At 35.5% G+C, this 24,473-nt stretch overlaps 4 protein-coding genes across 6 annotated transcripts; 2 read left to right on the top strand and 2 right to left on the bottom strand.

Moving 5' to 3' along the window:
• Window positions 1-492: 492 nt before the first annotated feature.
• On the bottom strand, window positions 493-8,028 carry LOC110381143 (uncharacterized). Of its 3 annotated transcripts, none has more exons than XR_010276673.1 (10): window positions 7,714-8,028; window positions 7,354-7,517; window positions 5,133-5,326; window positions 4,665-4,865; window positions 3,978-4,149; window positions 3,327-3,510; window positions 2,511-3,168; window positions 2,259-2,374; window positions 809-1,343; window positions 493-737 (listed from the first exon to the last, which is right to left on the bottom strand). XR_010276673.1 is itself a non-coding variant. In XM_021341353.3 (10 exons), exons 1-10 carry the CDS (start codon window positions 7,945-7,947, stop codon window positions 667-669), a joined length of 2,169 nt encoding a protein of 722 aa, XP_021197028.3. In that variant the 5' UTR covers window positions 7,948-8,028; the 3' UTR covers window positions 493-666. The 3 variants fall into 3 exon arrangements, 2 of the variants coding, with proteins under 2 accessions (XP_021197028.3, XP_021197027.3); XM_021341353.3 differs by having other exon boundaries at window positions 1,169-1,343; XM_021341352.3 differs by lacking the exon at window positions 493-737 and having other exon boundaries at window positions 748-1,343.
• A 1,428-nt stretch (window positions 8,029-9,456) lies between these two features.
• Window positions 9,457-12,882, top strand: LOC110381146 (ubiquinone biosynthesis O-methyltransferase, mitochondrial). The gene is made up of 6 exons (XM_021341359.3): window positions 9,457-9,616; window positions 9,702-9,890; window positions 10,357-10,465; window positions 11,463-11,597; window positions 11,931-12,201; window positions 12,609-12,882. Exons 1-6 carry the CDS (start codon window positions 9,573-9,575, stop codon window positions 12,722-12,724), a joined length of 864 nt encoding a protein of 287 aa, XP_021197034.3. The 5' UTR covers window positions 9,457-9,572; the 3' UTR covers window positions 12,725-12,882.
• Window positions 12,883-13,610: 728 nt separating this feature from the next.
• On the top strand, window positions 13,611-18,959 carry LOC110381147 (uncharacterized). Its single transcript, XM_021341360.3, has 4 exons — window positions 13,611-13,977; window positions 14,503-14,724; window positions 15,051-15,191; window positions 18,651-18,959. Exons 1-4 carry the CDS (start codon window positions 13,887-13,889, stop codon window positions 18,905-18,907), a joined length of 711 nt encoding a protein of 236 aa, XP_021197035.3. The 5' UTR covers window positions 13,611-13,886; the 3' UTR covers window positions 18,908-18,959.
• An 89-nt stretch (window positions 18,960-19,048) lies between these two features.
• Window positions 19,049-23,378, bottom strand: LOC110381144 (aarF domain-containing kinase 1). The gene is made up of 6 exons (XM_021341357.3): window positions 22,794-23,378; window positions 22,248-22,658; window positions 21,865-22,038; window positions 20,904-21,104; window positions 20,229-20,435; window positions 19,049-19,904 (listed from the first exon to the last, which is right to left on the bottom strand). Exons 1-6 carry the CDS (start codon window positions 23,232-23,234, stop codon window positions 19,794-19,796), a joined length of 1,545 nt encoding a protein of 514 aa, XP_021197032.1. The 5' UTR covers window positions 23,235-23,378; the 3' UTR covers window positions 19,049-19,793.
• Window positions 23,379-24,473: the final 1,095 nt, after the last annotated feature.

Below are 24,473 nucleotides of genomic sequence, written 5' to 3'. Positions count from 1 at the left end.
GTTTAACCAACCTACTGCCTTAAATAACTCTTCGTACCCTACTGAAGCAAAATGATGTAAGTTTACGTGTTCTTAAAGTTCTAAGAATGCTAAGTAGTTACACGCGACTACAATTAATTTTAGTTGTAAACATAATAAATTTCAAGTTTGACGCGATTTGCTATAAGTTTGGGAGCTCAAGCGTATGTGACTTGACATAGAAGGGGTTCAAATTAGAATTTGAGTGAGAAGTGAAATTTGGTTGAGGACTCGTTATCTACATTAGTAATGTTTTTTTCTAGAAACCTTAATTAGATCACAAGTAAATAAACTGTAGCAGCATATATTTGTTCGGGTATTTTAAAAGCAACTTTTTGTTACTTTGTTGAAGAAAACAAAGTAACAAAAAGTTATTGAATGGGTGTTAAGTATATGTGTAATATGTGCTTAGATTCCAATGGAGGATGTACAAATAGACTTCTAACTAGGTGAAAAATACAAAACTTTGGGAGGTGCATTTTATTTTGAATTTAAACAATAGGTAAAAAATCTGTGCAAAATAAACATAACAAACAATGATAACATGGTTACAAAAGAAAAATTGAAAATAAAAAATTGTGATTCATTTCAATTATTACCCTCCAACCTCAGGAATTTGCAGGTATCTTGGGAATTCAGTGTTTTCTTTTAGAGTTTCCTGTCCCAATTGATCCTCGTTACACTTTGGTCTGAAGGAATATTTTGTTGGTCCGAGGGATCTATAAATAAATATTTTATTCTATATACAATTAATATTGACATGTGCATTAAGTGCCAATTGAAATTGTACCTATCTCTATAGATAGGTAATTTTTGTGTACTTGATAACCTCCCATTTTTTACCAGAAAGTCTTCTACATATCATAATCACATTGCATCAGAAATCACAATGTTTTGAATGGAACAGCAAGTGATGTTTGTCGTATCATCCAAGATTGTAGGCATGTACAAGTTGTACTTGTCAGTAATAATTCCCCATTTAGTGAGAGACCTGAATTGGAAGAATTCTAACATCCACCTCAGTATAAGATCACCAATCTCAGGGCCAAGAATGATGACTGTTACAAGCCGTCACCAGAATTTGAAACCGATAATTTGTGATCTATAATTTCAACGGTGATGGTAGGCGATTTCTTCTCTATTGACGCACATGAAGGTGAGTTGTTTATTTTGGGTGTTGTGTCTGTAATGATAACGGGCGGGGGCCGCGGTGCCACGCAGAGCTCCAATCTAAAGCTCTTGAGTTCCATGGCTGTTGGCATTTCATGGTGACTCGGGGCCCATTGGAACTTACTGGCCACCAAACGACCTATCTTGAGGACTGCCTGTAAAAAAAACGAGGCATATGCAAGACTCAGTTACAAAAGGACTACTTTTCTAAGGTAAAGAAATTGTAAGCTCTGTTTAGCCATAGAGTTGCTGTCGCTGTGAAACAATAATGCCAAACTAAGGCTACGGATTTTTACAGCTTAACAACGTTATAAATATATTGAATATTATGGGACCCTCACCACTGGTACCTCGGACCCTGTGCCTGATATCGGTGGCCACCTATTTTTATAATTTCTTATGTATTTTATTTTTATATTTAGATAATATTTTAAAAATGTAAATTATATGTCTATAAATATATTATAATACTAGCTTCTGACAGCGACTTCGTTCGCGTTAGATTCGGACTTGGTGCAAAGAGGGGAAGAAATAATAAACACCAGCCTATCCAATTATCTAAATCTTTGCGTGCCTACTAGATACTACCTCTACTTTACCTAAATAGAAATAAAATGTAAACTATTAATAATTTGTAATGTGTCATGGTATATTTTTTACATAATTTTATCCTACATGGTTTCTGTGTATCTTTAACCATTAAGGCGGCACACGCGACGGAAGCATAACAAATGGAGTAAATTCTTCCGTTTTCCTAACATTTACCTTCACTGATCTGCTCCTATTGATCGTCACGTGATGAAAAGTGTCCTATAACCTGCCCAGGAGTATGAAGAATCATTGTACCAAGTTTCGTTGAAATCCGTCAAGTAGTTTTTGTTTCCATAACGAACATACAGACAGACAGACAGACAAAAATTTTACTGATTGCTGTTTTGGCATCAGTATCGATCACTAATCACCCCCTAATAGTTATTTTGGAAATATATTCAATGTACAGAATTGACCTCTCTACAGATTTATTATAAGTATAGATTCAATGTATTTATAATAAGAAATTATTTACTTACAGTACGAGTTGGCAATGGTAATGATGGACGAGCGTAAATCGGTGTCAAACCTAATAATACTGACAGAGGAACGAACATCTTCAAAATGTTAAATGGCATAGCAGCAAGTAGTAGTTCTGAGAAGAAAGATTGCATTTCAAAAATAACACATAGTTAAACTAAAGATTTATAAAATACGTCATTAAAAGGTGGATAGAAAAGAATTCACTAAACGTCTATTATAATAACAGAAATAAAGTAATTATTCCTTACCGGGATACAAACGGGCCCGATACTTGGCTGAAGTCGAAAAAACAGGTTTCACAATTGGATGAAAGTCTTCCGTACGTTCCCAAACACGCAGAATCTGTCCCTCCTTTGGACCTTCTACGTACAACATTACCGTATCTCCTGTATCCAATCCGAATCCTGTCAACAAACCTTCTCTACTCCCTGATATCAAAACGTTCTCGTTTATTTCTGTTATCTGTCGTAATATAGTCATTATAGCTGCAGCATCGCTAATAAGACAGAATAGTCGAGAATATCTTTGAGTTAATTGCGGAGGTTTGCATCCAACGAGACCCATAGATAGTTCTAACGTCATCTGTGCCTCTAATATAACTGATGGTTGAATAACTAAATTTGGCTGCACCTTCGCCCTTACTGCATTAATATCGTTCGTGCAAATTCCCTCGCGTTCTAATGGCACCAAATATGTTTCAGGGGGATACAATGGAAACTCTCCATTGAGAGTACCATTAATTTTTGTTAAAGCTCTTGCATCAATTCTTGTCTGCGCGATGAGAATATCCACATCCTGGTTAGGAAAGGGAGGAGGGACGCCTATGCCGAAATCACGGTCTCCTTTTTCGTAACCAAAAAATTTCGGCTTTTCAGTTATTGGTGGTGGAGTCCTTATTCCGCGGAGCTAAAATATAATTTTAGATTGAAATGAATGCGGACATTAAGGTTCATACTTTACTAGACACAACTATTATAAACTATTTTTCAATCTCTCTTTTTCGTTCCAAGAAACACGTAAAATAATACGTCATTAATTAAAGTTAGTAAAATAAATCTATCTACCTCTAATCGAAAAGGCTCATCCAAAAATATAGACATAATTTCCGAAGCCAAAACATTTGACAACGGCACCGCATGATGATCATTGAAATTAATCTCTGTTTTAAGTTTTTTTGAGTTTAAGGCTTGACGTTCTGAGGAATGGTCTTCTTCACTGAGAGTCCACCTTGTATAAATATGCGTAAATCTAGAAGAGAAATTCATTTCATTGCGTTACCACGTCTAATTGCGTGGTTCACTTTACCACTGGCCCATAACAAGGTTCTAATGACCGATAAATAGCGGAATAGAATAGCCATTGAGCTTGATAGGCAGTTACCCTGCACCACAAACAATCGTCAAACTATTACGGACACTGCCTTCTGGTGTTGACCACAAATGTGGTCAACACCAGAAGGCATAGGCGTGGCCTATATATATATAACTCTGGAAATAGGCGTGGCCTATGTCATCATGATTTTTATGTTTCTGTTTTTTTGTAGTGCTATCTAGTACCTACTGGTGAACTAATTCTTCGAGAAGTTTGCTTTTCAAAATTGAACCTGTCAAACCTATTTTGCAAGATATACCTACCTGTAGGATTTGCACTACTTCAAATCAGAACCACATCCCAACTGTGTCTAATAAGACGGAAAATAAGTTTTAAATATGCACCTGTGTTTCTTTAAATGTGCCGTAGGAATTTCAGTGAGATTGCAAGAATTCACGAAGAAAACTGGGTAATCATCTTGCGCGGGCAAATTGGTGCTGCTTATCACAACCATTATTTCTCCTTGGTCTGAAGGATGATCGCCAACCACTTGAAATGGTATCACTCTGCCTATTCCTATAAGTAATAAAATATAAGAATAGACAATACTCTGGAATAATTTTTAGACGAACAAAAACAGTAATCTAGGACAATTTCATAAATGAACAAAACATAACCGAATCATCTTTGATTAAAAATTATTCCTGGTTATTTCTGTTAGATAGATTGGCAATAAATAGCTTAATCACTTACCTTCATAAAATTTCCATAGTTAAGTTACCTATAGCGTGGTAACATCGTATATAACTACTCATGTCTAAAAAGGTCGTAATAGGGCGTTCGACCCTTCCAACTACATAAATTGACTCGAGCCCTTGAATTACGTTAGTTTAGCTGCTTTGTAAAAAATATTGGCAATTTATTGAAATATTGGGCGTACTTACTTACTACTTTACTTTTAGGTAATTCATTTTACCTTTTTGTTAACGCAGTAATCTGGTTCTAGATTCAGTTGCGCCCAAATCCTGTTAATATATTTTCCTACTTGTAAACTATTAGGCCCTATCCAGGATGTTCTTATAAAACTTTACCGGCTAATAACCAATCCCCAGACAACTTGATTTCATATTTAACTTCTACAGGCTTCTTCTTCTCTTGTTTGACTGGAAGTTTCAATTTCGAGCTTTTCACAGGGGCAGTAGGAACCTCCAATTCTTCCACTTCTTCTTCTACTGCACGATTTAAGATGACATTTTGTACTTGAAACAGTGCTGCATCTTGGTGTCTTATGTCTGCAAAGGATACTCTAATTCAAGTGAATTCAATGACCAATTAATCTTAAGAAATGAAGCCTACGAAAATATGCTGTCTGAATAACAATGCCACACAATCAAAGTATGCTGATAAAAGTTCCGTATCATGCAGAAATTTAACGAGGTAGGTGTTGAAGACAGTATACAGAAAGTTACTTCAATAAACAGAAAATTAGAGCGATTGCAAAACACTTCAAACAAACCCAACCTCCTTCTGACACAGCCAGGAAAAAACTACTTCTTTACCTTGTACTGGATACGGAGTATCAAACAGTCCATCCATATAAGAGGTCGGTATGTAAACAACAACGCGAAACCATATCATATCTTCGATATACTTCTTCATGGGGTACTCTGACTCCACAACTTGAGCGAACTGACGACGTTCATTAAATCGCAGAGGAGGCAGGTATACTTCTGTAGCCTTCTCGGCTTTAGCACTGAAGAAAATCAAAGACTGGATAGATTCACGCTACACGAGAACTACTGCTAGTACCTACTACTGCTTTATACCATTGAACAGAGAATTGTTGCTCTAAGAAATTGAATAAAAGTTAAGAGCGTGTACGCTCGGCGCGCGATGTCAACTTTAGGTAATTCAACGCAAAAAACCGCGCAGACTAGCGTCGCGGCTGTGTGCGTGCCTATCATACTTCACGTATAGTCACACAAACCATTTTGATCCTTTCGAGTGAAATTGGTAGAACAAAAAATATATTATTTAGTAAATAGTTAATAGCGGGAAAATAGTGTAAGTCTATGGATGTCTAAAATATAAAAGCATGAAAATAAGTCGTTAATACTTACACTCTTTTGCAAAAAAATCGGGCACCTATGAAAACCTTGGTTTTGAGGACTTTCTGTATATTACATACAATTTTCAACAGTACTAAATAGTCGACTGATGATTAATGACAATGTTAAGAGTTTCTGTATTTTAACCGATTTCAAAAAAAGAAAGGAGGAGGTTTCAATTAGATTGTTTTGTGATTGTTCTCAATTTGATTGTTCTCATTTCTCAAAGACGCCTGGACCGATTTGAAAAATTGATTGTTTATATGAATGGTCCAGTCCATCCAGACCGAAAAATTGTGGTCAAATAACAACAATTGCCGGAAAGCCAAATATTGGTGAAGAGCTTGGGTTTACCATTGCAAATAAAGTTTTAAGTTATCTATCCTATATGCTTCAAAAGTTATTCGAGATCAAAAGTCAAAATTTGGGTACATCCAAAATGAAAAAAAAAAATTATCGCTTGATTGGTAACAGACATCTGCAATAAGTGATTTCTAGCCTAAGGAGTCCGCCATATTGGATTTAGACTCGCGACACATTTTTTTTCGAGTTATTCATAGCAAGCCCTTTCATTTGATACCCATATCGTAGGAATGCATTAAAACATTTTTTCTCCATCTTGGGTATACCGCCATATTGGATATAGAATCATACATTGTCATTAAAACTGAACATTCAAACAAAATTTCAACTCAATCGATAAAAAAAATATGCTTCAAAATTGAGCTTTAAATAAAATAGTAATGTATCAAGATTTGTTGGTCGCGCTTGAAATGTACTCTATTCTCGGTATCCACGGCAGAGGTTATTCACCCTACGCGATGTGACGGAGCGACACGTCCTCTCTCTGTGAAGCCTTGCGGCGGTCTGGTTTGAGTTGACTCGCGTGCAGCGTTTTATAGTAGTTTTTAAATAATTTATAAAAAAATAAAAACGAGAGATTAAATTATAATATAAAATTTATGTTTTAAAGAAAGAGTTATATTACTATAGTAAATAATTGTTATATTAAATTAAGTAAGATAGATAGGTAAAAAAAGCATTTGAAAATCACAATTTTTCACATTGTTAAAATATTTTTTTCTGAAAGATAGAGACCTAAATCAAAAAATGTTTTCAACTAACTATAGGCATGGGGATTTCGTCTATGAGTAAAAAAATAAATATGATTAGATTTGCCACTGTTTTCATATGAATTTAAGCTTCGAAATAGACGCTGAACGGGAATTTTATAAAACATCTGTTACGTTATAGGGGTTTTAAGTATATAAACTACACAAATTGAAATTTATGTTCAATTAACTATATGGACAGTGAAATTACCTTGCGTTATTAAAAAATAACATAGTTATAGGAAAAGTAGTTACTGAGAAACGGTGGTTTGAAAAGTACCATTTTAGGCCAAATGGCGCGCGGTTGACGTACACGCTCTTAATACAGACTGTGGGCTGCTGGTACATTTCGACAATATATTATGTAGGTACCCAAACTTAAACCTACACAAGAGCGGAGCGATTATTTATATACCAATGAATTAGTCAGGTTTATGGGAAATGTTGGATATTATGCCTCAGGTACCTAATGTAGTAATTTTCAAGCCAAATATATAATTTAAGCATAGTGACTTTACATTAGCTACATATAATTAATATAATAGTCATAGTTTAATTACGTCGCACTAAGAACTCCCAATCCAGCATGTGGAACCACAGTTGCCACGAAGTTGCGCAGTTCCATCACTCGTACTGGATACGCATGGCGAATTGTGAATGTAAGCCATCTTCTTTCTAAGAACTGCCACGTTCTAACCCAGTCGTAGTTATTTCCGTAATATACCTAACACACAAGGTTCTCTTATTAATTATTATAATGATGAAATCTTCAAAATGTCTCATCCTACACAAAAGCAAGAGCAAAAATCACCCTGTGTTTAGTGAGTCGTTCTCTGAATAAATCATTGATTGGATATGCATCATGGGAAGATATATATAGTAAGTAGGTACACATTATATAGGTTTAAATCAACCATCACCTTCGCTACATGTGGCCATATCACAATTTCCACTTCAAATATCTGCCCAGGATACAATTGATAAGTCAGCTTGAGGCCTTGATCAATTGGTCCAAGGTCTAGCCATCCCTCATTGCAATCATGCCACACATCAATTCCAACTACTTCGACCACGAAAGTTAGGGTGAATGCACTTGGGCAAAAGCTAGATAAATCTAGAATTGGGGCCTTACTCGGTGAGCTCTTATTACTCATTCGGAATATGAAATTAACTGTATAATAGTTAAAATGATCTTCCAGTAATGTGACATACAAAATGACAATGCAGTGACGTCATCGCATCTATTGCATTTTGATTGAACTGAAAATATTAATATTATCTTTGCTCATAGTTGGTTTTAAGGTTTTATTTAGCAAAAGGCCAACTGGCCTACGCAACTGCCTCACCCACTAGGAGATTAATTCTTCCTTTTTCTGAAATGTGATTACGTACGACTTTAGCTAACTTAAAAAAATCTTATTTCCTATATCCTATGTAGCTAACATATCCACGAAGGACTTGATTAGTGGCAAAGAATATTCAAACCGTAAAATAATTCATAACGTAAATTGTTCGGGACGGGCGTAGCCAGTAGCAGGAACTAGTGCTATGGTTTCCAAGACGCTAACGCCCCGCTGGTCTCTGGTTCTTGATGATGACGATGAGTGGTCTGTATTTTTACGATTAGACTCAAAAACTGGACGTACCTACGCATAGTCAGAGAAACAAGAATACGTTTACAAATAATGTTTATTGCCTATTAAACCTAAACTACTTTCAATATTTTAACCAAAAAATCTTTTATGCTACCTATAGTTTGAGACCTAGGCTTCCAGCAATGCACTATCTCTTCTCTGAAAGCCTACGATTTATATGTTCAAAAAAGTTTTTTTACGAAAATTATTACAAACCTAACATGACGGTAGCAGTGAAAACGCACGGTGGTACGATTCTCGGACTTTTTTCATCGACACTTCCTGTCACTCGCTGACGCGAAGTCACGAACACTTTAAGCACAATTAATTAGAAGTCCGCTTGCCACTAACCAAAAATAGAATAAAATTAGCACTCGCGGTGCAGATACGGATGCGTCAGTTAAATTTTAAACTCCACCTTTACCCTATTCAACTGGGCTTGAGCCAAAGTGTTAACAAAAAAAACTATGTTTCTCAAACTTTTAAAGATGGCGGGAATAACCCGACCGATGACAAAACGTCACATTTTGATGTAAAATGTTCACAATATCTGTGGTCTACAATTGAGTAGCATTAAAATGCGTTCCGTGTTTGAGAATCAAGTCTTTTTTTTAGGTTGTTTTACATGTAAACGATTTAATACATAGGTAATTAAGAAAATAATTTACACCATTTATGATATTTGAAACCAAAAAAGTCTGGAAGAATTACAAAAGTTCTACAGACATCGTTCTATGGTTCTTAAATATCATTTCTAATATTTATTGTCAGTGTATTACTTCCGAAGTTATTGTTAAAAAATATATATGTTCACTACTTCAATCGTGAATTATAAAGAACCCTTTTTATGTTTATCTTTTGGCTCACGACTCGTTGAATAGTGTAACACCCACTCAACTCAGTTAGTTGCAAAGACGTTGACTAGCAGCACGTTACTTCAGTCCGTTAATTTGTTTGATGTCATTAATAAATCCTGTTAAAATATTTTTTTATACCAATCGCATATACTGACCGTTTCGTTTCGTTTAGCACAGTAACTATATTTTTTGACATTTGTGTGAGTGAGGTTATGTTATTAAACGTCAAAGTGCTTTAGATTTCAAAACCGGCGTTTATTTACAAATAATTTACTTACTAATACGAAAATGTGGTCTCAAAAATTAACTAGAAGTATTTTAGATAAAACTAAGTAAGTCATTTTGCCTTTGGATTGTGTAGTGTGTTCAAAATCTGAGTGTTAAATTTTTTGTAATATTTTGAATTACTTTTTACAGAAATACAGTATTCAAAGTACCTAGATGGAAACCCGTGATATCGTCACGATGTCTCCAAACCGAAGGTCGTACTACACAATCCCAGTCAACCGTTGATGCCGCTGATGTCGAGTTCTTTTCAAAACAAATGAATGAGTGGTGGGATCCGTACGGAAAAATGCGTCTGCTACATAGTATGAATTTATTGAGGTAAAATAAAACATTTGATGATAAAACATAGCCCTCGAATTTTCAGAATATACTCTCTGCAGAGCCATTTTAGTTTTACTGCTGGTAAATCACTTAGCTGTACTTGAGAGCTTCCTAGCTGTACCTACATATACAAATGTACTAAATCTTAAATCATGGAGTCTCCTTATGTATAGCAACAAAATCATGTGTATGTTATAGTTACACACTCAAAAGTACATGATCATTATTTAGAACCTAATATATATAATTATACCTAGTTTATTTGTATGACTTCCACTCTGGTTTCACCCGCATACTACTTCTGCACCCAGATAAGTGTCCTATTTTCTAAGTTCGATCACATTATATGTTGTTCAGCTAGTTTTGTTAGCCCACTAAAATTTCTTCAGTAAGAAATGCAAATAAAAAAACAATGAAATTACTATGATTCCCAAAATTAAGCCTTTTCATAATTCATTTCCAGAGTTCCTTTTGTCCGAGATGGCCTCGTAAATACTGCACAAAAAGAATTGTACCCGCTCAAAGATAAAAAGATATTGGATGTTGGCTGCGGAGGAGGTATATTATCTGAGGTAAGAGCAAGATCAAATGTGAATAAGTATAAACTAATGTCTGTTTCTAGCTTCTTATGTAATAATGTTAATATTATGTATAATAATCGAGAAGGATATTGAGCCCTGACCTTCACCTGCGCAGAAGTGATTTATTGCCTTAAGTGTACGGTGCGCAAAGCAATCCCCACTCTTCCGCCGAGAGCTCAATATCCACGCCGATAACTATACAGTAGAATGCCAATTATCTAAAATCAGTCCTAAGTGACTGTTACCATGTTACTATTGTGAATTTTTATAATTTGTAATTTATGTTAAGGCCTGATAGGATTACAACTTACTATGATTGAGATAATTAAATGAGCATTACTGTAGATCCAAATCAACCCTAGTCCCAATTAATTCGGATTATCAGTGTTCATCTGTAATAACTATTCTAATTATACCCTGAGAGACAAAGCAGAGCTTAATCAATTTGATCATTTTTTATCTAGGCCAGGACAACCTTCACATTTATTCTGTACTTTATGAACTTTTAAATAATAAAAGGTTAATAATTGCAATATTACCTGGTTTTCATTACCTTGATGGAATCAGATAATGTAAAAATTGTTAATTAACAAACATAGTACATGGTACATAGTACCTATCCTTTTCTTGAGCTCTACAATATCTGGGGTACTTTATTTTATTTAAATTAGTACAGTAATTTAGGCATGAAAGATGCACAGTAGTTACTTTCACATTAATATTAGTAACAATTTCAATTTGAGGGATATGTATTGTATATGCTATCAGCAAACAGTTATATAATTTAATAAACAATTAATATAAAATATTCCTTCCTTCCCAGATTTACCTTATCAAGTACAAAAATACATGTCATTCATTTCAGTAAAACAATACTGAAATGAATGATTGGTCTAGCCTAAGCTATGTCATGATAACCACTTGTACCATTTAAAATTCATTGTTGTGTGACTCTATTATGAAATGTTTATAACTAAATATTTTTCAGGGACTAGCAAGGTTGGGCGCTTTCGTTACGGGGATTGATGCAAGCGAGGATCTCATCCGAGTGGCAGACGAACATAAAAATGTTGACCCAAAAATAGCATATAATAAACCTGTATACCTGCATACTACTGTAGAGGTAAGATTTTTTATAATATTAAATGTTTTCTAAGTAATTTAGGATTGTAATCTATATTGCAACACTACTATCAATATAATTCCAAACATGAAGGCCGTGACCGACCATCATACCGTTATTTTCGTACCTGAGAAAATTGCATATATTTATTTTGAGCACAATAACTCACACTAATAAAAAAACATGTAACATCAATCATGATTTTTTATTAATTACAAAAATTACAGAGACTGATAGTAGGTATTTTAGGTGAAAGAACACCAAAAGTATTTAAAGTCGTCTCAACGTATTTGATATAAACTCAGTAAATAAATTGAACTTCAAATTTTTCAGGACCACGCCAAGAAAGTTTCCAACCTCTACGATGGCGTAGTAGCATCTGAAGTTATAGAACATGTGCAGAACCAAGAATTATTCGTCAAATCCTGTGTCCACACTTTAAAGCCAGGAGGGAGGATTTTCTTCACAACACCAAACAGAACGAGAATGTCACAGTTTGCTGTTATATTCCTCGGCGAAAATGTACTCAAATATATACCTCAAGGAGCTCATCAGTTTGAGAAGTTTATCACCCCTACTGAACTCACTTTCCTGTTAGAAAGAAGTAAGTACCCTCATTGAAGTAAATGGCGAATAAGAAAAAGTAATTCTGTATTTTAGTTCCTTCTTTAAACATGCTGTCAACACAATAGCAAAATTCATTTAAGATTTTTTATTTACATAGAATATTACATAGGTACATCAAGAAGTTGTGTGACTATGTCAAGTTAACTTTTACATAAAGTCTTCAGTTCATCATCATTATCATCTTCCTGCCCTTATCCCAATTTTATTTAGGATCGGCGCAGCATGTTTTCTTCCATGGTCTTCTATCTGCCGTCATCTCAGAAGTCGTAATATTCGTGCTATTTTTTCTTTATGCAGATGGAATACAATTGTATTTGAAGTTTGAAGTATAATATAGAAACCGTTAGAAAAATAAGTGATAAAAAATTGTTTTTTGTTTTTCAGATAATTGCCATGTGGAACTAACTTACGGCGTAACTTTTAACCCAGTTACTGGTAAATGGGACTTTTCGGAATTCCAACAATTAATGTATGCTATTCAGGCTGTGAAATTAAGTTAAGTGATGTTGTGGTAAGAATTTAATTCATAGGCGTTTGTTTGTTCGAAAATAAGTTGTGCTTCACAATCAAAATACATATATGTACTTGTTATTTGTCATTAGAAGTAAAAGTGTTATTTATAAAAGTGGTTGCAATATAACTACCTTAATTGTTTTTATTTTCGATGTTTTATTTATTATCTGTTTTATATTGTAACACTTAATTTTATACCAAAAAACCTATATCGGTTCATCTAAGAGCCCTGCCTCATTAGGACGCCAATGGCGACGTCGCCGGCTACGTATTCAAGCAGTTAGTATTGAAATGTATGGAACCTAACTTGGCGACGGTTTGGCAACACTTCACTTCCCTACGTGGCTTCTGGCTACCGTGGCAGCTTGGCGACGCTACCACGGTTGCCACTATTAATGTACACGGTAAAGCGCACCTCCCTCACTCAGTCGCCAGTGTGGTCGCCAGTAAGCAGCCATTTTATGGACGCTCACTCGAAATATAGTACTTATTTGATTTAAACGACTGACTGTCGAGACGCCATGGCCACTCGACTTGGCGACCTACGGATGCCAGAAGTAGCCAAGCCTGCGCCTCTGGCGACGTTGCCATGGCGTCTTAGTGAGGCAGGGCTCTAAGATTGAGCCATAGGTACGTTGATAACTTTGTATTCAACAAGTCTAACAAAATAAAAAAATATAAAAGTACTAAATTCTGATTGTGTACTTTAAAGCGCACAGTACAGTTTTCGCCAAACTTTTGCCGTCAAAGAACATTGCCCGAGTCGCTGGGCAGAAACCAATTGGGTATGTTCGGAAATTTGTTGCGAACCGCCATTGAGTTTTGCGAGAACTTTACCTACACCTGTTTAACTCTTTTTAGATTCAAGCATACATATATTTTATTCCAACCACTTTACAACACAATCTCAAAACTCATGATTATCGCAGATGCTATTTATGCATGAAGTTTGTGTTGCATCATAATTATTTGACCTATTTTCTACTTAACAATTAAAAGTCCGAATAATCAAAATCGGTTGTCAATCTGACTTTGCCAAAAATAAATCGAAGAATATTTACAAAATTAAAAAATGCGATAAGAATATTATGAGAGAGACTTATTTTTTCCTAGCTTTTAAGGGTGGTAAAAGTGACATCTTTATTTATAATGTCACTAGTTAAGCTCTTAAAAGCACCGATTAAACTTTTTAAGAAAGAAGTCATTACATTTGTCATCATTCGGAGGTACGACTTGGGAAGTAAGTACTTGCTATATTTTTTCTTTGCTACAGATATAAGTAGGTAATGCCTTAACATACAGGAATGAATTTTAAGCAGTGCACAAAAAAAAACTGGTGGTCCAGAATCATCAACAGAACATATCTGCATCATCAGTAAATTTATTCACTCTTGTCCGCCCTAAAATCAGCAAAATATGTAAATACAATTATTCTTACGCGCTTGGAGCAGCGCTCGCGTCAGTAAACCGGTTTCGCGTCGCCCCCGTGCCTACTATGACGACTGTGACCGTACAATCGGTTACAAAATAAACATCTTTCGATATCAATAACTTTTATTTTTGTACTAAAACACGACAAAATAAAAATATACGTATCTATAAAATTATTTAACTATAAGTTGACAACGTTTGCGCACTGAATAAAATTCATTCCTGTATAGGTAAATATATTTCCTATCTAAGAAAATCGCTGCTAAGGAGGCTGTAATCAATAAGTTTGCTAAAAGGTACCAGATATTACGAGATTATTTTTCCATATTCCCAGTTCTTGAAGAAAATCTCCGATACATTTCTGTGAAACCCTCTGCGTCAATATCAGTGCTGCGTACAAAAGTGTGGCATTTGCTAGACTTGCCGGATTTTTGTGAAGAAATTATCGTGCTGAAGTCTAGCAACGATGTCGTGATTCCTCTTGTTGATCTGCGAAAGGGCAATGACCCCCAGTACCCGTATATCCTCGAAGTTTGGTTGCCGAATAATCGACTATGTAAGTACCTACAGTTCGTACATTGATGACTGTTCCTCTTTCATAGCAACAATTTTATGAGAATACCAAATAAGTGGCTACTTTTATTATGCATGTGTGGGATGTAGTTCCCTCGGAACGTAGGTGAAACCACGGGACAAATATAACTATAAATAAACCTCAACTTTCACTTGAAAGCTTAAGTATGAAATAAGTAAACACATTAGAGACAAATAAATTAAGTGCTAACCGATTCGTACCACGTTCCGTCTGACGCACATTATTTACTGAATAAATTATCACGCTTATACGTAGCGATTGCCAAAAATATGTTCGTATATGTACAGCTTCGACCACGATGCATAATATGCTGACCATTGGCAATGGGGACGACCAGTCACACTATGGAAATCAAATGCAGTCTACGAACAATACAATTTACGAAGACCGTCGTGATGTTGAGGAAAAATGTGTCTGTGCATGTTTTTGTAAGTACCATTATCATCAACAGCTTCTTTATCGTCCCACTGCTTAGCACAGGACTCCTCTCATACAGAAGGATTGAGCGTTGTCCTGGCCTTCTCCTTACTATTTTCGGGTCGGCTTCCAGTCTACTAGAATGCAGCTGAGTACCTACCAGTGTTGTACCTACATGGAGCGTCTGCCTATCTAATCTCCTTTATCCAGTTACCCTGGCAACTTAATGCTGCTTGGTAAAACTGGTTGACCAACTTTTTGATTTATTCCAGAAATTTCTGCATGGGAAAGTTAGATTTTATATAGGGCAATTACTTACTACGTGTAAGGGATAAACAGCAAAAATAGATAATTAATAAATGAGGCCGAGTATCCGAGTATACGCATTTTGACCAAATGTTTAAAGATAGATAGATAGAAAGTGAATCATTTTACCTCCTTAGCAGTCAGTCACTTAACAGGCCTATGGCTGACACACTTAAAAGGAAATTTCATGCAGACACCATCAGTGGCGGCCCTAGGGGTGTGCGAACTGTGCCACCGCACAGGGCCTCGCGCTTGGGGGGGCCTCGCGCTACAACCCACACAAATATAAAAAAATATAATTAAAAATATATATCAGCTCCAAGAAAAAAAATGTGAAATTCGCGCTCGCTACGCTCGCGACTGTTCACTTGCCAGTACCTTTCCTTCTAACTTGATTAGAGTACTTTTATGTCCCAAAGCTCAAAAATTTTCGCGCTCGCTACGCTCGCGACTTCACCTTGCACTGTTCTTCGTTATACGAGTTTAGGTGCTTTAGTGACCCAAAGCTCAAAAATTTTTGCGCTCGCTATGCTCGCGGTGGCTTTACTTTTCACTTGTTTAATTTTTTTCATCCTTTTTTAGCCGAACCTAGAAGGTAGCGCCGCTTTTAAGTCCTTTTATTAACAAGAAAATAACTCCTAGTTTCCGTATGAACTTTCTTATTTACGACGCGACGTTTGAATTACTCAAGTCACAATCTTTCAATACATAGGGGCGCTTGGGTCATGATTGCACCCGGGCGCTACATGAGCTAGAGACGGCCCTGAATCAGTTACACGAAGAGCTGAATATTATCTCGGTGCTGAAATATCGGTCCGCCCCGGGTGCCACATCAAGGGGGATGCCATCTCGGTCGGCACATCATCTGCACGACCAGGATGGCGCGGGCAGAAGGGACAAGTCACTAAGGGTGCCTTTCTAATCTGCGAAGCCTAGGTTCACTACCATTTACTGCGCGATATTCAAATTTTAAACAAAAGTACAACAGTGCATATGTGAGACATCGAGGCGGTCACCCCTCTCAGTCCGACTGTCACCCTTCTCTTGTATTTTTGCTTTTATGTGATTACTTTAATTAATTCCTTAAAGTTAAAAAAAAAAATTATCTTCATTTCTAATTTCTTCGCTTACGTTTTGAGTCCTCAATCTAGCAAAAAGAAAGCACCGAAGTAGCAAAACAAACTGACTCTCGCTTAAGTCACGGTTTCTTTTAATTTGTGCTTAATTCTAAGTTAAATTAGAGTTTTTTTTACTTTTTGTTTTAACTTGTCTGATTGTTCCAAAACTCAAAATTTCGCGCTCGCTGCGCTCGCGCCTTACACTTGGCGGTAATTTTTCTATAATTGTAATTAAATGTAATTTTTCTATAATCTCTTTAGATATCTTCTTGCGTCACAAGTATCAAAACTTACGCGCCCTTCTTCACTTTACAGTGCTTTTTAAACGGTTTTATTTAGCTCACCCTGTTTGTTTTATTATTTATTCTTGGGTCAAATTTAGTAATTCAAATTTAAGTACCTTCCTGTTGTCAGATTGATCTCAAATTTGGTACACACCTTCAATTCCGATGACAATACAATATAGTAATATCAATAACATTGTAAATCCAAGATGGCCGCCGGTACAAAATGGTGGATTACATATTTTTTCCACAACCCTCTCAATATGGGTATCAAATGAAAGGGCTACTCAAGTAGAATACTGTCAGCAACCCCAGCGGGGCCCAACAGGGCCAAGGCCTGCCTGGGCTGCGGGATTGTTCGAAAGAGTTACCGTGGTCCTGGTACATAAAAGGCCTACGACGAAACACAACGGTTTTTAGTCAGTAAGAGTCTGGCATTCCCTCACCGCTGCTGACCCATAATTAGATTGAGGAATATTCGGTAGGCATTTTCATTAAATACTAAAAACTATAAAATAAAAAATCGGTAAAAAAACTTTTAAGTTAAACGGTTTTACCTTATGTGTACTGAAAACTAGAAAATAAAATAAAACTGTTACTTACCTATAAACCTACGTAGGTGGTCCCGGTCATATTAGACTAAAATAAAAACTTGGGGGCCCTCTGAAATCCTACCTATGGCAAAGCATATCTTTATACTTTGGTAGATCGTGAGCTCGGCGTTCGCTGGTGAAGCCGCTACGGTTGATTATTGATTGTGAAAATCTCCAGTTACGATTATAGTAAGTCGATGCAATCCACACCTATTATACCTCTAGAAGTTTTACAGCAATAGTTAGGTAATGGGCCCCACGTTTTTATTTTAGTCTAATATGACCGGGATAGGTAGTAAAGTTTTATTTTATTTTCTAGTTTTCAGTACACATAAGGTAAAACCGTTTAACTTAAAAGCTTTTTTACCGATTTTTTTTCAAACTTTTTTGGGAACTTCTGTTAAAAACTCAAAAATTTCGCGCTCGCTACGCTCGCGCCTTCCACTTTACACTATCTCTTTCTCTACCTCTTTGCGTCTCAAAAATCAAAATTTCGCGCTCGCTTCTTCAGTTTACGGTGTTTTTTTCAATACTACAATAATTAAAGATTTTAGTCTTAAGAAAAGTCGCAAGCAATATTTCATCAATATTGATCATTTTAATATTTGTTAATTTTGTGATTCTTTAAATATAAACTGTAGTAAAAATAAAATTTTAATAAATTGTTTAACTTGAGCATTTCTCCTCAAACATGATGATTAGCTAAATCAAAACACCAGCTTACTCTCGCAACACATACTTTTCACGTAGGACAAAGGGCCTCGCATAGACCTGCCGCACGTAGCCTCGCAATGGCTAGGGCCGCCGCTGGACACCATTCTCATTATAATGTAAAGTCGGCCTTCGTATATGTATGCACGGTCATGGTTAGACTGACGATTAAACATGTGCTAATTAGTTTTCTATTCGAAAATTATTGGCCGCCCAGACGCTGCCAACAAGAACTGTCTCTATCCGGGCAAACATCAATAGTAGTTATGAGTAAGAAATCAACCTATTTGAGAAATGCGGGTCATTTAACAACACTACAAACTACAAGCGCATAGGAATCAGTAGAAAGGGCTTTATCATTTAAATAAATAAACACTTTAGCTCTAGAGATCACAAAAAAACAGGTGTATACCTACCTATATGGCCAGCCATGCTAATCGTGATATTGTTATTTCCAGCTCAAACCACAGTCTCGAATGATACAATGGCATTGAACAAACATCGGATTCCTGAGCCCAAAATGGCAACACGCAACTTCCTAGCGGACTTCAATAAAAAGTCGGAAATGTCTTGTCGTATCTCTAGCACTTCTATATTCAAACTCAGTGGAAGGAAGAGCCGAGACAACTTCACTAATATTCTGCTAAAAATACAAAGCGATTTATCCACATTGAGCAATAAATTGTCAGTCTTAGAAAACAAGTTGCCATCCTGACTTTTATATCTCAGAGAATTTTATTTACGTTTAAATATAAAATCCTCCTTTATATTGTCTTTTATTCTGGAATAACGTTTTCTATTGTTATTCTTACTTAAGTTATTAAGTCTAACAGTATTTCGGTAAAATAAAAAGGCATTTATTTACAATAAATACATCTCTATTTCAAAAATAAAACTTAACAATGTAACATTATCATATTTTAATAATAATTTATGTTATACATGGTATAAAATTGCTGTATCTGATTATTATTTACAAATATCAGTTTAACACTGGTTATGTACAAAAATAATACTCTGCCTGCCTTTGGAGGTATTATTTGGACTAGCGTAACTATTGTAGTTACAAGTTTCTCAACTTGTCACCTTTGTGAACCATACCGGATATTAACGTTACTCTTGTCTTGCCTATCTGCATTATTGTTTATTATTATGCTAAACACAACCCCAATCTGTTAAAACTATGTATAAAACGTGAAAATTTACGTACATTTACCTAGCATTAGACAAGTTTCAATCATCGTCAGTGCAAATCGCGATAGCAATGCGCTCATAGTTGTATGGAACCACTCTAAAATATAAATTCGATTCTAATAGCGATAGTAGCTGCAATAACAGCAACAGAAAAACATCACTTGTGAATATGTCAAATGCTATCAAAACTATGGCCTGAATTTAGCAAATTGTGCGTAGCAAACGTTCTACATATTCAAGCCGACTGCATTTTCAGTAAACTATTTGAATGCGCTGTGCATACATCGCGAGCTATTCTAAACAAATAAATAGGTAGGTACATTATATTCAAAGCTTCTAGTGGCTTTGCTCAGACTTACAAATCCCTTTACCATACCCAAATTGGACTAATATTGGCTATTCTATTTCTATGAAAATTTAAAGTGTACCTTTAAATATAAACTGTAGAAATATAACAACACTAATGACCAGCCAAACTTAAGGTTTAAATAAGACTTTTTGAGCAGCGACGATGTATTCTGAAACAACAAATTAATTTAATAAATTTCTTTGATTAGTTCCCGTTTACATTAAATGGAAAAGAAATAATAACATTAACAGCGAGTTGTACCATTTAACTATAATGATAATCGAACCATTTCCAATGGTTAAATTCGTCGATTAGACCAATGAGCGCCAAATATACGGCTGGTTATGGTTTGGTTATCGTTATAGTTAAATGGTGCAACTGGGTCTTCATCTGCTGATGGAAATTAATACCCGATTACTGTAATACAGCCTTGAATAAAACTCAAACAAACTTCAACAAACATTATAGTCAATTTTGCAATTTGTTTGCCTACCTTATACTCGAGGTTGTAGACACTCTGCACACAACACTGGCTCATGATAACGAAGCCGCACATTCGGTCTTGCATACCGAGAGCGTACTCAATGCTGCGAATAAGATCGTTCGTCTTCAACACTAGAAGAGCCTGTCGGTCGACGTGCTCTAAACATTGTGTAACATAGTGCAAAATGTTCGGTAACTCATTTTGGAATGTTGATTTCTGCAAAAAAAAAACATAAAAATTTAGCTTGCGTTACTAAATAAAATGTTATTATTCTTCGACTTTTATTACGACTAATAAATTAGGTACGTCTTCAGAAAATATTCAAGAATAATTGCAAAGAACGCACGCAATTAATTATAAAATATTATAGTATAGTAATAAAATCTAGAATTCTCATGCATCATAGGCAAGGAGAACAGATCCGAAAGGTAGGAATGTCTGGCTCATTACTCTGTATCACATTTGCGGAGAAATGAAGATTCTGTCGTGAGGAAGGTTTTGAGCGTGAATATGGAAGGGGACGACAGAAACCATGGATAGATTGTGTGAAAATCGATTTGGCTAGAAATAATGTTACTTGTGAGGTGACGGCAAATAGAAGAGTATTGATGAAAAAACATGCTGTGTTACCCAAATATAATTGGGATAAGGGTAGGAGGATGAGGAATTTTGGCGTATACTTGCCTCATCAGACGTTGGTCTGGTCCGACCAATGCCTTTCATAATGGTGTCCCACGGTCGCCCAGTGACCATGCATGCAAATAACCCGTATAACTCCTTGCGTATTCCCAGTTCTTCCGCATGAACCCGCATCTCATCCCGGTTGCGATCAATTATTGATAGCCATAACTTTGAATAATGATATCTAAACTTTTCCGTCAATTGCTGGAAAGGAAAATATGATAAGGCTGTAGAACTTGTGACGTATAAAATCTCGTGGACCGATTTTTGATCACGCAGGTGCTATAACTATACTGTTATTTTTTTTCGCGTCACCATCATGGACGGCTTATTTCCACCTTCAAAACAGCTAATCAAGATCGATCGAAACTTTACAATGGAAAACCTTTAAACTAGAATACAATGGTTAACTTAATTCATAATTGTGACTCCTGTCTTGTCTTTATTCATGTCACGCAATTTGCGATATTATCAGTCACGTGTTCCAGACCAATCCATATTTATTCATATGTAGGTACCATCGTGAGTGAGAAGTATAAATATACGACAGTTGGTACTTTGCCAACAAAATGAAGAACTCCCTTTTTTCTATGGGTGTCAATTTCTAAATTCCAAAATTGTTACATAAATAGTTCCCATAACATAGTCTTATTAACATAATTTTCTTATATAGGTACTAATTATTTAAATAATGGTTGGTGATTATTTCACATAGCACCATAGTTTTATTATATTGACAGTGAAACATTCAGTACCTACTCATTCGTATTTGAGTAATGTACCTCATAGCATTATGCAAACATTTTGTAATTTACAAAACCTTGAACATAGATTCTCCAAAATTACCTCATATTGAAATAACTTGGTCAGTAAATACAGATGACATCAAAAGTGGCTAGTGTTTGAATTCATTTTAAAAAGTTAGATAAAGTCAATACCTGTATGAAACTAAGCTACAACTTACAGCATACAAACCGTGGTCCAATAGGTAGACGGTAACATCCTTATCTTTGGGATCTTTCTTTACAAGTATGTTGCCCGGATGAGGGTCACTGTGTACGAAACCACTGATGAAGATCATGTGCGAATACAGGTCACCCAGCTTCTTACACAGATCAAACCTATTGATTTTATGCTCCTAAAATATTGAGAATTTTGTTACTAGGATAAAAAATGCAATAATTTTACCTATATTAATAAAAACTTGAAAAGTTTAATACACCAATCAACTAAAGTAGGTCATGCAAATACAAGGAGTTCCTATGTATAGATTATTTCATGAAACATCCTTATGTTCATTCATGTGTAATGTACAAAGATATTGTGAAATTATATGTTCATACTTACATCAATGTACTTAACATCATTGACCTGACCACCACTGACATACTCCATAACAAGAACTCTTTCAGTACTGTAATCCCAGAAAATCTTTGGCACCTTCAACCATGTGTAGTTCTTAAATAATTCAGCCACTCTCTCTGCATTACGACCTTCTTGTATAAAATCCAGCTCTTTTGCTATATTCTTTTTGGTTTCATCAATTAACCATTGCATTTCAAAGTCAGGAAATATTTTTGACATTGTGTTTATGATGAATTCCATCCATTTGAGGTCTATTTTCACATTGTCTCTGACAAAGAAATGTTGAACTTTAACTGCCACGTCTGTGCCATCTTTCAATTTAGCTTTATGTACTTGTGCTAGTGAGGCAGTACCAAGTGGTTCAGGCTCGAATTCTTCAAATAAATCTTTGGGCTAAAACATGAAATTATTGTGAAATAATCTTGTCCTACTAAAAACTTTGAAAATATACATATGATGTAAAATATACATATATAACTTTACACAATATTATATTATTTAAATAATATTATAAGGTACACTACTTACATCCTGTTTCAAATCTTCTTTCATCACTTTATACAGCTCCTCCACAGTGTTTTGTGGAGCATCCTTATGCAATATTCTCATTGTCATCACATACTCATTGGGCAGTAAGTAGTCCAAGGCGCCTACATGCTGCCCTACCTTTATGTACACACCTTTGTTGGCTTTACATAGCTCAAGCAGTTTCTGTGCCCCAATTTGATGAGCTTGACTCTTGACCTCCAAATATTCTTTTGAGCTTCTATCCCATTCCTTGCTGTAGAGCAACGACTTATACGTCCTCCCAATTTCCACTGCCGTGTACGCTGTCCTGGAGAGTCTGACGATAGCCAAGGAGTCATAATCACCATCGTTAAGTTTTACGGCAGCGGTGACTGAACCACCTATTGCTACACTGCCGTACAGTCCATACTTCACCACCCGACTTACTTTTCTCGAAAACATCTTTATAATCTACAAGTTTCTAGTTGCTACGTAATAGTCACATATTACTACTTAAAACTGTTTTCTACGTGAAGGCACTCAACAGCCATGCAAATAGGACGTGAACATTGAAAGAAATGTCATCATTCAATTACGATTTCACTGTCAATGTCATTCAATACATCAATGATTTTTTTTTTTTGCCCATAGGGCAGGAATACATCAATGACAAAATCAAGTCATTCATGACCATAGATATAATATTACTAAACAAGATTGCGCACGCTCAAAATATATATTTAAGAAAATGAACTCTATTCTAACGCAATAAGGTACTAAATTGGTTGCATAATACACAGAGGCAAATCCGAGCCGAGAGGGATAGTTCGAACGGAGGCTGTTTGTCTCTTTCTAACACCTTGCCAGCATAAAAAAATGTTGTGATCAAAAGTTTTGTCTTCCCAAAAAACAATTGAATCACTTATATTTTTATCTTATTTTAACAATTGTAAGTCAACAAATTAGTAACAATCGCATTAATTTATTCGTATTTATTATTAAAACATAAATTTTTATTTTACTTTTTTTTTATTTTCTAGCGGTAACCCTGAACATTCTCGGCGCGTAATCAGCATTTAAAATTTTGTTTATATTTTTTTATATTAAATCAATTTAAACTATTAAAATGTGAAAAAGTGTTGCGTTTCTACTTGCAAAAGTGAATCCTGTGGTGATTGCAATATATCGTTCCACAGGTTAGCTAATAATAACATTTTCGTAAACCAAACTACTAGGGTGCCCATGAATTCTTGTAACGAGTCAAAATATGGGTGATGGATTTTAAAACTGTTGTACTATTGTTATAGCTTCCCAAAAAATTAAGAAAGGCGACATAAATGGCTCAGCAGTCTATATATGAAGTAGAAATACAAAAAAAACAGTCTTCACTTCGAATCTTCCTGCTTTTATACTGCTAATTTTGGCTAATTATTAAAAGCCTTTATTAGTATCTTAAGGTCACAAACTGCGTAAGTTAAAACTTCAATACTAATCTGTGTTTAATAATCTTAGCAAATTCGGATTTGTCTCACATAGCTTAATCTCATAGTCACCCTATTAGAAAGGGACAGACAGCCTCCGTACTAACTGTTTCACTCGGCTCGTTTTTTGGGTTAAGGGATTGTTCACACCAAACGTATTGTCCGCCGCTGACTGTGAGTATACTCACTGTCTGCCCCAGTGTGAACGTCGACTCAATCT

Source organism: Helicoverpa armigera, chromosome 7, assembly GCF_030705265.1.
Source record: "Helicoverpa armigera isolate CAAS_96S chromosome 7, ASM3070526v1, whole genome shotgun sequence".
NCBI classification, from domain to species: Eukaryota; Metazoa; Arthropoda; class Insecta; order Lepidoptera; family Noctuidae; genus Helicoverpa; species Helicoverpa armigera.
This window is presented reverse-complemented; position numbering and strand designations above follow the sequence as displayed.